Source organism: Protopterus annectens, chromosome 4.part1 (genome assembly GCF_019279795.1).
Source record: "Protopterus annectens isolate FY-2018-M chromosome 4.part1, PAN1.0, whole genome shotgun sequence".
NCBI lineage: Eukaryota > Metazoa > Chordata > Ceratodontiformes > Protopteridae > Protopterus > Protopterus annectens.
Genome location: NC_056734.1, coordinates 476,029,450 through 476,042,373, shown reverse-complemented (window position 1 = coordinate 476,042,373; position 12,924 = coordinate 476,029,450). Strand labels below are relative to the sequence as shown.

The following is a 12,924-nucleotide window of genomic DNA, read 5'->3' as shown; positions in this document are numbered from 1 at the left end:
TTATGTATCACAAAAAATTATACATGTTTAATTGTTTTTTAATTGTTTTCAGTTTATGACTACAGTACCGGTCGTGTAGGTGCACCTCTTGTTTGCTGCGAGATCAAGCTGAAAGACTGGGCAGAAGGTAAGAATTGCACTCAAGTTATGAATTAATTGCAAGCATTGCATAACTGAGTATCCTATTTCATCAGTCCGTCCAAACTACAGTTTGGTACCAAGCCACTCCTCGAATCCAATCCAGCCATTAGCTAGTGCTCTAGTGCCTTGAGCTTCTGCAGACTTTCCCATGATCTCCTGTGAGCTTCTCCTTTAGATTTAGCTTGCCGCCATTGTGATCAGATCTTGATCTTATCCCTCAGTTAAGTGCTGTCTTTTTTACTATAGATTTAGAGTGTAAATAGCTCTTCTCAAGTTAAATTCATCTTGTTAACTTCTTAACTTTGATAGCTAAGGTGCCTCAACCCTTCAGCGTTTAGGCAGTTGCTTAACATTGTTTTCTGCTTTTCTTAAAAAAAGAAGAAAAGTAGTATTTGTTAGTTTTAAGATGTTCATCGTGTTTCACTGTTGCAGTCATTACTGTAGGGTTCTCCCCTGCCGGCAGAAAGTCCTCGGTCGGCCAGAATCCCAAAGTCTGGGTCCGGCATCGGCTGTTCAGCCATGCTCCCTGACGTCAGAGCACCAGGAGTATAAAGCTGACAGCCGACGCCATGTTCTCCAGTCTTTCTTGCCGTGCGGTGATAGCAGTTCGCAAGTGCCGGTCGGCTGACTCCTGACAATTTTTTCTAAACGTACTTCAGTCCGAAGACTTTCTTCTCCTACTCAATGCTAAGTACCCCATTGGGGAAATTTTTTCTTGCTCCAGTCCGATGTCAGAAAAAGTTAATAATTGTATTTCATGTGGGAAGCAAATACCTCATAAGGATTTTCATTCTTACTGTATTCCTTGCTTAGGCCCTGATCACGACGTAGCTAGTTGTAGTTGTCAGTTTTGTGCTAGATTCAATCAGCGTACTATTAAACAAAGGTACGATTTTGCATTTCATTACTTCGGTAGGCGTTTTAATTACAAAATGTCGTCGGATACGGTTCCTGCTACCGGAGTTAACAAATGACGCAAGGATAAAGACAGGCCTCCGAGGTCCAAATCAGACGATGTTGTACAAGCAGAGCCAGCTTCAGGTTCGGCCATCGTCACTGAGGTGCTTTTGCAGCCCCTGTCGTCGGCCATTTCAGAACCGATGGCCGACACGGACTCCCATGAGGAGCCATCTAGGCCTTTGAATATTTCTGTTGCAGGACCTTCGGACAATGCTCCTACGGATGGGTCTGGAGCCGCTGTGCAGGTACCGGCTTCCGAAGGGGTTTTCAGGCCTACTCAGCTTCTAATAAAGGCAAAGCCAAAGACTCCTCCCAAATCAAAGACTGCACCCCAGGCCTCTTCTGATCCGGCACTTAAGTCTCAGAAACAGTTACCCAAGATGGCTAAAGACTTACTTACTATGATTAGGGGTTCACATCCCCCTCCAGACAAAAGGCCAAGGCAGGAAGTGTATTATGACTCCTCTGATCAGGCTTCTGTTTCTTCAATTTAGACATACAGATCACCGTCCTGCCTTGTCTCCAACAGGAATTCCTTTGGTGGTCCAGGGCATGCACTCTAAACATAGGAAAAGCCTTCAGTCTGCCTCCAGCCACTCAGATACTAATCACAGACGCTTCAGATTATGCATGGGGAGCCCATTTTCAGGGCAACTGTCTGCAGGGCCTTTGGACAAAGGATCAGAAACTACTGCATATCAATTTAAAGGAAATGTTGGCCGTACAGAACGCTCTATTGGCTTTCAACCAGGACAGCTACTAATACGGACAGACAACACCACAGTTATGTGGTACATAAACAAGCAAGGGGGATCTCATTCCTATCCCCTTTGCAGACTAGCCATGAATCTGTGGAACACAGCTCTAGCTTGCAAACTGGAACTTCAAGCTCAGTTTCTACCAGGGAAGCAAAACTTCCTGGCAGACAGTCTGAGCAGAAACCTGTCGGATCCACACGAATGGATGCTGGACACCGAAATATTCAGGATGATTACAGCAGTCTGGGGATGTCCTCACATAGACCTCTTTGCATCCCATCTCAATCATCAGCTACAGATTTTTTGCACCAGGACTTTCCACAAACTAGCTTGGAAAGTGGATGCACTATCATTCAGTTGGAGAAACCTCTTGGGGTATTCCTTCCCGCCTCTACCTCTTCTTCCATGGGTGTTATTAAAGATCAAACAGGACAAGCCCAAGATGATAATTTTGCTGGCCCCAAATTGGCCTCGACAATTTTGGTACCAAACTCTGAAAAACCTTTGTCTGGAACCCCCTTGGGTATTACCTCAGACTCCGAACCTTCTGTCCCAGCACCAGGGTCAGGTTCTGCACTCCCATGTCAAAACTCTCAGCCTGGCGGCCTGGTTAATCCAGGGTCCTTGATTCATTCTCTCCTACCCAAGCAGGTTATGGATGTCATTTTAGAAGCCAGACGTCCTAGCACTAGAAAATCTTATGCAGGAAAATGGAAAAGATTTTGCACCTGGATGCAGGCCCAGGATTCAGATCCTCTTCTTCCTAACATTACTCTGATTTTACTTTACCTGACAGACCTCTTACATAAGGGTCTCTCTTTCTCTTCCATAAAGATCAATGCTTCTGCTATTTCTGCTCATTATAATACAGACCCTCCTATCTTTTCCCATCAGCTCATGAGACAGTTTCTCAGAGGAGTTGAGAACTTAAGGCCCCCTAGATCTCCTCCCATTCCTGCTTGGGATTTCAACTATGTTTTGGAAAAACTCACCTTACCTCCTTTTGAGCCTGCTGCCACTTCTGACATCAAGTTTTTATCTTGGAAGACAGCCATTCTGTTAGCTCTGACCTCTGCCAGGAGAGTTTCGGAGTTGCAAGCTCTCATGGCTGTGGAACCTTATATTATTTTTCATCAAGACAGGGTGTCGTTAAGGACTAATTCTTCTTTCATGCCTAAGGTGGTTTCCAAAGTGGCTTTAAATCAAACTATTCACTTGCCAACTTTTTTCCCCAGTCCTCAAAATAAGGGGGAAAGGATATTGCATTCCTTCGATGTACACAGACAACTACGTTTTTACCTGGACAGAACCAAGGACATCAGTAAATCAGAGCAATTGTTTGTTTCTTATGCTTCAAGTTCCCAAGGTAAAGCTATTTCAAAACAGATCATTTCTAAATGGATTGCTCATGGAATCAGATTTTGTTATTCACATCATGGAAAGCAAATCCCAGGGAGTATAAGGACTCACTGTACCAGAGCTGCTGTCACTTCAGCTGCCTTCCTCAGAGGTGTTCCTACCAAAGACATTTTGGAAGCTGCAACTTGGAGCATACTTTTTCCAAGCACTATAATCTTCCTCTTTACTCTAAGTCTAGGGCAGGCTTTGCTTCTGCTGTCTTGCAGGGCCTTTTAGCCGCCCCCTCTTCTTTATGACCACCTCCCTTTTTATTCTGCTTTGGGATTCAACCCTACAGTCATGACTGCAACAGTGAAACATGATGAACATAGTACAGTTGTGTACACCTACCATAAATGTAGATGTTTGAGTGTCTTCACTTTTGCAGTCTGGGTTTCCCTCCCTCCTGTCCCCTCTTATTTTTTCTTTTGTGTGGTTCCCTTTTTCACCCTTCTTTTGAGGTGTATTTGCAAAGGGTATGGGATCTTACTCGTTTTGGAGCACCTGACATCTGGGGCAAGAAAAACTGGAGAACATGGCGTCGGCTGTCAGCTTTATACTCCTGTCACTCTGACGTCAGGGAGCATGGCTGAACAGCCGACGCCGGACCCAGACTTTGGGATTCTAGCTGACCGAGGACTGCCTGCCGGCAGGGGAGAACCCTACAGTCATGGCTGCAACAGTGAAGACACTTGAACATCTACATTTATGGTAGGTGTACACAACTGTACTTTTCTGTTACAATTACAAGTAAGTTAGGGTCTTGTTTTAAATCTTGATTTCATTCTTGTCATAAGATATTGTGTTTTTTACAGTTTGTTATAACTGATAAATCATTAGGAAATGTAGCAGTTGTGGGCACAAGTTCCCACCATAGAATGCAATGACTTGTATGTCATTTATTTCGGCCTGGAGTATCTAAAGGCAGATTGCTTCATCTGCAAGGGCTTTGGTCTGCATTCCTTAATGGACAGAAAGAATAAACTGATAATTAGATACTTCTTCCTTTCCAAACCAATAGACAAGCCTGAAAAGAAAAAGGATAAGGATAGGGCTGAGAGTCAGGGGCCATTCTCTTCTCCCAAAATGGCCAAGAAAGAATGCTCCCCTTCCTTGACACCAAGACACAAACCTGCAGCTATGGAAGCTATAATCATTAGGAATAAATTCCCTTCCAAGTCAGGCTGCAAGAACCCTTCAGAGAGGGAGTAGTCTTGTTCCCTGATTTCCAGACCCACTTACATACATTCATACCTAAAATATTTCAAATGAATGGGCTTTAATGCCATTCTGGCTTGCTAATATATCAAAACACTTGTTTCCATAATAAGTGTCCAGGCTATTCTTAAAAATATCAAGAATTTATTAAAATATAAAAAGGCAGTAAAATAACGTGAGCACTTTCATCTCACCACAGAGACTCCATAGTACAGATAGCTGTTACACCAGCAAGTCACTGGAGTAGCGATGGGGGCATTGTGTGCCCCTGCCTATGTAAATCTTATGTTGGGAATGGGAAAGGCAATATGTCCTTAATAGTACCTTTTCAAAATTCCTGCACTTATATGTGAGGTATTTGGATGACATTTTATTTTATGGGATGGTGACCCCTAGGGAATACCTACATTCCTGAAGTGCCTAAACGGTTGCACCACATATTTTAAATTTACACACGAGTGGAACAGGGACAGAATTAATTACCTGGATGTAACTGTGTCACACATCATTGGAGGATTTAAATCTAACATCCATAGGAAGGCTACCCAGTGTAACAGCTATCTGCACTATGAAAGTTGTCACCCCCAATTTCAAAAAAGAAACCTAGTGAAGGGTCAAACTATTAGGATAGCTAGGATGATATCTGCCCGGAATGAACTAGAGACAGAATTAAATAAGCTTAAAGAAATATTCACTAACAGGGGCTACCCTAGTTAACTGGTCACCAACCTTTTGGAGGATGTTCTCGAAGGATGGGATACTAAATACAGCCCCCTTTTGGGGGTGGGGCTTGATACAGAAAACACTCAGGATTCAGAAAAAGAGTTTGAGAAAGCATTTATTATGGAGTTTAACCATTTTACCAAACCTTTGAGTGATATACTACAAGCTAACTGGAGTATTTTTAAAATCAGTAAAGATCTTAGGGAAATAGTGGGCTACAAGCCGAGTTTCACCTACAGGATAGGAAAGAATGTTAAGGAACTCTTTGAGGGTGATCGACTCAAAAATGGGAGAAGTGAGGAGGGGGACAACACCTTGTGGAGCATTCAGCTTTTGTTTCTACATCACCGATACACAAAATCTAACCTTAGAAGATGGACTGCAGAGTAAAATCCATTTCAAAAAAGGTAATTATGCAACCTCCAAACTGGTATATTTAGCCAACTGTGGAGGCTGCCAAGTTTTTACATAGGCAAAACTGAGAAGGCACTCAAAAATAGAATTTGTGAGCACCTTTACGACATAAGAACAAGAAAATAAACTAGTGTCTTATATAAACACTCGTGTGAGTGTCAAATTTGGGGGCTTCAAATTTGGTATCTTGGATGTAGTGAAAAAGGATCGAAGAGGAGGTGCTTGTAAATTAACATTAATAAAAAAGGCGTTGATATGGCAACTTAGGTTAAAAGCCACCTTCCCCCCTGGTCTGAATGAATATGTATCTGTTAAACCTATTTTAAGGGAAAGGGCATGATATGATGAGTGGAGACTTAATATGTTCATTCAGTCTGATGAAGCAATTAGTTTTGTGAAAGCGCTCACCACTGTTTTTATTTATTTATATTTTTTTGTGTTATTAAAGACGCTATTGTGTGGTACCTCGGTGTATTTTTGGTTATATATAGTTCTGGTTTTGTGCACCTGGGTTTTACCTGAAGCCGTTTCTCTCTTTATACAAAATCTTAAAGCTGTTTAGTTGTGACTCGAGTCCTTTCAACATTTATTTCTTTTCAGTCAAGTTATTTCACTTTGGATATATTCTTAAAATTATCTAAACTAGTGCTTGCTTTAATGTAATTTGACTCTTCCTTAAAAATCTACTCATTCCTTCATAAGCACATCCGAAGCAGATTGGGAGCCAGTAATGAGGACCTTTTTGAGGACACAGATGGAACTGGGTATTATCCCATCCCTTCATTTTATAAGGACTAATTGGGTGGAACCCTCCACCTCTTATAGCACCTTTCCCGGTGTCAGTTTCTGCATTGGTGGTCTCAAGGCCCGCTGTCCACTGGCATTCTGTCACATTAGCATCGACATCCCTACCTGCTTCATTGACAACATCATAACGTCAGGCGTGCTCAAGTCTTCAGCTTCTTGTAAATATCAGACCTGAATGCTCAATGTAGAGTCTTTGGCATTGTCTGTGGCAATAACATTTTTAGAACTGTTCTTGATGTCGGGGTCTCCTGCATTCAAGCTGTCAGTACTAATGTCCATCTTCACGCCATCCAGGTCCTCTGTATAGGGATTTCCCTTTGGCGGAGAAGGAGTGTGTTCCAAGTTGTGATACCTCAATGTAGATGGACTCTGGATCTGCCTTTTTGATTACAGAGAGAATGAGAGCCTCCTACCCTCCCAAGCTGTCAACAGAGCTTCCCTCAATACTGACTCGACCCTTTTCACCTAGGCTGCCGGGACACAGCAAAGCTGTATCTTTTAGACACTCACATCAAGTGCATTCTAGCTCTTGTGCAGACACTATTCAATCACAGCTGGAGATTCCTTGGAAGAGAAAATCTAAAACAAAACACATAGACTCCCTTTCGGAGTCCATTAATTCAAATGCTGATTTGGATGAAAGAGAGGCCTCCCAATTACCCCCCCCCCCCAAAGGCATCACATTTGGCAAAGTCCTCAGACTTAGTAAAGCAGAGGGAATCTAACCAACCTTTCAGAATGAGGAAGTATTCTTTGGGTTCTGCCCCTTCTACCTCTTTGGTTGTTCATACTGTGGACTGTCTCATAAATGTGGTTGTCAGCAGACCATACTAGGAACCTAACACTGTGTAAGCCATCCCACAAGAACTTGACATGGTGTTGCATCCCCCTAAAGATAGTAAATTTTAGTCAAGGGGTCTTCTTATGGTTTTAGTGATTGAAGCAGCAGCCACTAAGAAAGAACTTATGGATGATTTATCTGCTGTCCATCCCCCAAACAAGAATTCCAAGGTGATTTTAGAGAATGGGAAAATGCGTTCATGCCTCAGACACTTCAGCCATGAGAGTATTAAGTTGCGTGATTCACATGAACAGATTCAAAAGAGACCTAGCTAAACAAGCTATGGATACTTTAGGTCAGCCCATGACTCAGGAGTCTACTAAACAGTTACAGACTACCCTGAATACCATCCTCATCATCACAAATCTGTCCATGCATCTGTTTCACAATGTAGCTAATGGGGCAGGCAGCGTGGCAGACACTGGCATAACTTTCTGATGCCATGCATGGCTCCACCTGACTGACTTTGTTGACAACTTTAAGGTAACTTTTGCAAACAATTCCCTTTGATGGATCCTCACTCCATGGAACAAAAGTTAAAGCAAAATTGATGAGGTTTGAACAAGATGTGAAAATGCTCTCTACCATACAAGTGAAATTTGAGAACCACCAGAAATCCTTCAGTAGGAACCATAAGGTTTCCAAATCCCAGTGGCTCTGGAGATCCCAATGTCAGCCCTTTGACTCCCCCTCTAATAGGTGTGGCCATGGCAAAAGTGTACATTTTAATGGACACTGACTATATAGTCAAAGGGGGCTGTAAACCCACCGGTATAGAGAACCTTTCTGACAGTGGCCAAATCAGCATCCTTGAAGTCTTTTCCAACTGCCCATTTCTGGAGACATTCGGGGGATGGGGGGATGTTATTTCAAGACCTAGCTGCATGAAAGACCACTGGGGAAGGAGCCATCAGCTGTGAAGCATGCAAGACAACTTGATGTAAGAAATTATTACCAGAGCAATGCCATAACCTTTTTTACAAAAGTCATCACCTCTGAAGCAGCTGATACCAAATGAACCACCTGAAACAAATGTTGTGAGGCTGTTCTGGAGGTTTGTATTCTTCTTAAAAGAAACATCCTGGAGGTCCCACCGGAGCAGAGAGGATCAGGAGATTATTCATGATTATTTTTGGTTCTAAAAAAAGCTAGAACCTTAGACCAGTTCTGGATCTCAGTGGCCTAAACCTCTTCATAAAAACAACCCGTTCACAATGGTCAATGTGTCAGTGATTTTACCCTGCCTCAAGGCAAACAACTGGATGTGCTCTGTAGACCTTCAAGGTGCCTACCTCCATTTAAAGACCGCAGAGAAATCTAGGAAGTTTCTGTGATTTGAGGGAGGAGACAGTCATTAACAGCTTTGAACCTTTCCCTTCTGTTTCACTAAAGCCTCCAGGTGTTCGTCAGGTGCATGATAATAGCGGCTGCAAGGGATCTGTATGATGATCTTCGTGTTTCATTGTTGCAGTCCTAACTAATGAGATTCGTGTCATGGAAGGCCTTGGCCGGCCTGACTCCCAGATAATTTTCTCCTCCTCCTGAAGCTGTCGAACACCCTGTCTAATGTCATGACTTCTGGATATAAAGGGAGCTGGCTGGCAGCATGACCTCAGTTCTTTCTTGCCATTGTAGTCTGAAGCAGAGTGCTAGTCAGTGCGTCAGTCAGTCCACACCAAAGAAAGAAGTCATCTAAAGCAAAGTTCTCTGTTGGTAAATTTCTTGTGTTTTTTGACTAATGTCAGAGAAATTTAATAACCGTCTCTGCTGTGGCAAGCAGCTACCACACTGGGACTTTCATTCATTTTGTGTGACTTGTTTGGGCCCAGAACATGTCATTCCTAACTGTTGGCTCTGTGCTTGCTTCAGTAGTAGAACTATCAAGCGTAGGGCTGAGATTTTAGCAAGGTATTAGGACCTTCGTATACTATGTCATCCATCAAGCTGAAGTAGATCTTTCTAGGTGTAAAAAGAAAACGTTCCTCAGACCTAGGGCCTCAGATGATGGTGATTCATCGTCTGCCAATCCTGCTAGGCTTGTGATCATTGAAGAAAGTGAGGTGCCTTCGTAACCCCATTTGGTGCCTTAGGTTGTGGCACAGGCCTGTATTGAGACACATCTGGAGCCTGATATGCCACCAGGTCCCTCTGCTTTCTTACAAGCTGAAGGACTTAGCTCATTGGTTGGGTTTGGGGCCCTTTGCAGGTTCTGGCTTTTGACAACCAATCTAAAACGGACATCAGTTCCTCTCATCATCAGGAGATTGCCTCAGCTCACCCTCCTCCGGAGTCAGTTGTTCATCCATGTCTAGGACCTAGTGCAGATGTTGCCCTTGGGTCTAAGCCTAAGGCCTCACACAAAAAAGCTTCATCCACCTTGCACCCAGCCTAGGACTACTGGCTCCCAAATTCAGGCCCATCACCAAGTCCTAGTTAGATTGCAGAGGATTTTATTTCCTTGGTCAGATCCAGACGCCTCCCTTCCCTTGAATCATGTCATGGTAAAAGAAAGAGGGATACTCCCCCCAGGAGGTTTGGTCAAAGTGTTTAAAGTGTATGATACTCTTATTGTTGGAGAACTGTTCTTTTTGTCCCTCTTTTAAGTCTTCATCATTAAGGAGCACAACAGCAGGCTGGAAATAATAAGGTTTACAGCTAGATCACTTTGAGCTCAGGGCTTCTCCTACACCTCAAAAACGTAGTCTCCAAAGAGGAAAATCCTTGCTATGAAAGATGCTCATCATGCTCTTAAGAAGCGCAAGCTGGTTGATTCTGGTCCTGAGACTTTGGAGAGTGTTGTCTTAATTTGTTCTGCTCCAGTATCTCTCATGCATACTTCTGATGTGGCTCCTCTCAAAGTGACACCTCTTACCTCCCGAAATTGTTGCAACTTTAGGTTCAGAACTAGAGCTCCATTACCCCTGACTTCTTTCTTTGTGTCTAGTAGAAGTACTAGATCCCCTTTTGAGCTTGCCTGGACTACACCAGGAATATAGGAGGCATTTTAAAAAGATGCAGTAGATTTGGTCCACTAACATCAGAGGATGTTCTTCGTGTTTCACTGTTGCAGTCATTGCATTTGGGTAATCTGCTGGCAAGTTGCCCTCAGTCAGCCTGAATAACAAAGTCGTGGGTCCTACGTCGGTAGCTGTCTCTTCTTCCATAGGTCGTCAGGGGTATAAAACATGCAGCCAATGCCATTTTATTCAGTCTTTCTTGCCGTGCGGTGCCCAAAGCAGAAACAGTTCGCAAGTGTCGGTCGGCCGACTTCTGAAATTTTCGTATTCGAGTTTCAGAACTGAAGTCTTCAAACTAAAGCTAAGTACCCCGTTGGGGAAACTTTTTCTTGCTCCTTACCGATGTCAGTAAAAGTTAATAATTGCATTACTTGTGGAAAGCAAATACCTCATAAGGATTTTCATTTGTACTGTATTCCTTGCCTAGGCCCAGATCACAACGTGCCTTGCTGTCGGTTTTGTGATAGATGTAATCAACGCACTATTAAGCGTTGGTATATTTTTGCTTCTAAATATTTTGGTACAAGATTTAATTATCCTGAAATGTCGTCGGTTAGCAATTCGACTACCAGAATTCACAAAAAATGCAAAGAAAAAGACAGAGACAGACCGTTGAGGTCCAAATCCGATGACGAAGCTTCTCCTAAGCCAGTCGCCGGTTCACCAGTACTCAGTGAGGCGCTTTCGCAGCCCCTGATACCCACTACTTTTGAGTCTCAGGCCTCTGCCGAGACCCATTCGGAGTCCGGTATGCCGCGAGATTCTGAGTATTGAACCTGCGGATGTCTCTTCCCTTGGATGGGTCCGGAGCCGCTGAGCAGGCACCGGATTCTGAGGGTGTTTTCAGGCCTCAGCATTTTTATATTAAACCAATACCAGCCTCAAAAACAAGATCAAAAACATCTATGTCTAAAACACTGATGCATGAGCCACGTGCTCAGGTCCCTATGCCTAAAAAACAGATGATCAAAATGGCTGAGGATTTAATTACCTTGATCAGGGGTTCCCAACCCCCCCCCCCCCGCTAAGAGGCCTAGGCAAGGCACTGATTATGAATCTTCAGATCAGGTTTCTGTTTCTTCTGATTCCTCTTCTGATCAGGAATCTTCTATTCCACCCTATGAGGATTCTGATGCAGAGGAATCCATCCCATCTGCATCTCCTGCTGAGGATTACTCTTTTGAGAGACTTTGCATACTTTAAGGGAACATTTTCACTGGGAGAGTCAGGACTTCTCTGAATCAAAAAAGAGGCTTAGGGATTTCCTTCTTCTTCTTCTTCCTCAGCATAGGCCTTTGGCAATACCCCCTGTATTAGACATTGTTGATGATGTGTTTTCGGAATCAAGCATGGCTCCTGATTCCCTGCCTCCAGCTCCTAGAAAGCCAGACAGATATTACAGGGTTCCTGACTCCCACAAATTTCTATTCAAAAATCCTGCTGCTGATCCTGAGACAATTTCTCAGGGTTCCAAGGGTGTAAAGGCCTCTTCAGCCAAAAATCCTACCCCCTCTGACAGAGATTCCAGGACACTGGATAGATGGGGAAAGAAGGTTTATACGTCTGCAACCTTGGCAATCAGGGCCTTAAACTGCCAGTTTCATATGCTTAAATATCAACAGCATGTTATGGGCTTACTAAAACAGAAAATGATGTTGATTTCTGGTTGTGTGGAAAATAGAGTTACAGTAATTATTGCAGCAGAACAGGTTGGAAAGCATACTTTGCAATGTGGTTTTGATTCCTTGGAGGCCTCTTGTAGGGCCGCCATTACTGGGTCTGTGATTAGAAGGCATGCCTGGCCCAAGGAGCAAAATCTGCCTGAACATGTTAAAGCTAAATTGTTGGATGCCCCTTTGCAGCATGATACTGTGTTTGTTAATAAAGAAGAGGTTTTAAAGAAAATGGAAGACAAAGCTAAATCTATGCAAACTGTAAAAGATTTCTTGCAAGTGCAGCTACCCAGGTTCAGTAGACACTGGCCTACTAAAAATTGGTCCTTTCCTGTGTCCAACAGAGCTGCTCAAGACGAATCCAGGTGCTCAAAAGGCTCCAGATACCAATCACAGGGTTCTTACAGGACAAAGCAATGGGGTGCCTTCACCTCCAAATCTGGAGGAAACAAAGCACAACCCTACAGTAAGCAGTCTCAATGACTTTCCTCTACCATCACCAAGCACTTACCTTTTGGCAGCCCCCTTGGGGGGGGAACTAGCACTTCATGCTCAATATTGGCAGTTAATTACCCAGGATAAGTGGTTATTAAACATAGTATCAAAGGGGTACAGATTTCATTTCCATACTTTGCCAGTTCCAAACAGATGGCCAGATCTGCCACAAAACCAGCGGGCAGAGGCCCAGAAACAAGTCATGTCCATCATGGATATGGGGACTATTCATCTGGTACCAGAAAAGGAAAAAGGACAAGGTTTTTATTCAGTACTTTTCCTGTTACCTAGAAAAGACAATTCATGGCATCCAATGTTGGACTTACCGATTTTGAACACGTTTCTGGACATTCCAAAATTCAAAATGCTGACTTTACAACAGCTACTGCCTATGCTAGGCAGCAATGCTTGGTTAGTAACTCTAGACTTAAAAGAGGCATACCTTCATATCCCAATAAGGGAATTGTGCAGAAGATACC

General features: G+C 43.3%; 1 protein-coding gene across 2 annotated transcripts in view; it reads left to right on the top strand.

The window, feature by feature from the left end:
* The window catches only part of ACSL3 (acyl-CoA synthetase long chain family member 3), a 943,201-nt gene that overhangs the window by 769,460 nt on the left and 160,817 nt on the right, over nt 1–12,924 (top strand). For both annotated transcript variants that reach the window (XM_044070290.1, XM_044070288.1), the window contains exon 12: nt 53–127. In XM_044070290.1, the coding sequence (XP_043926225.1) occupies nt 53–127 (75 nt within the window). The remainder of the gene's footprint in view (nt 1–52; nt 128–12,924) is intronic.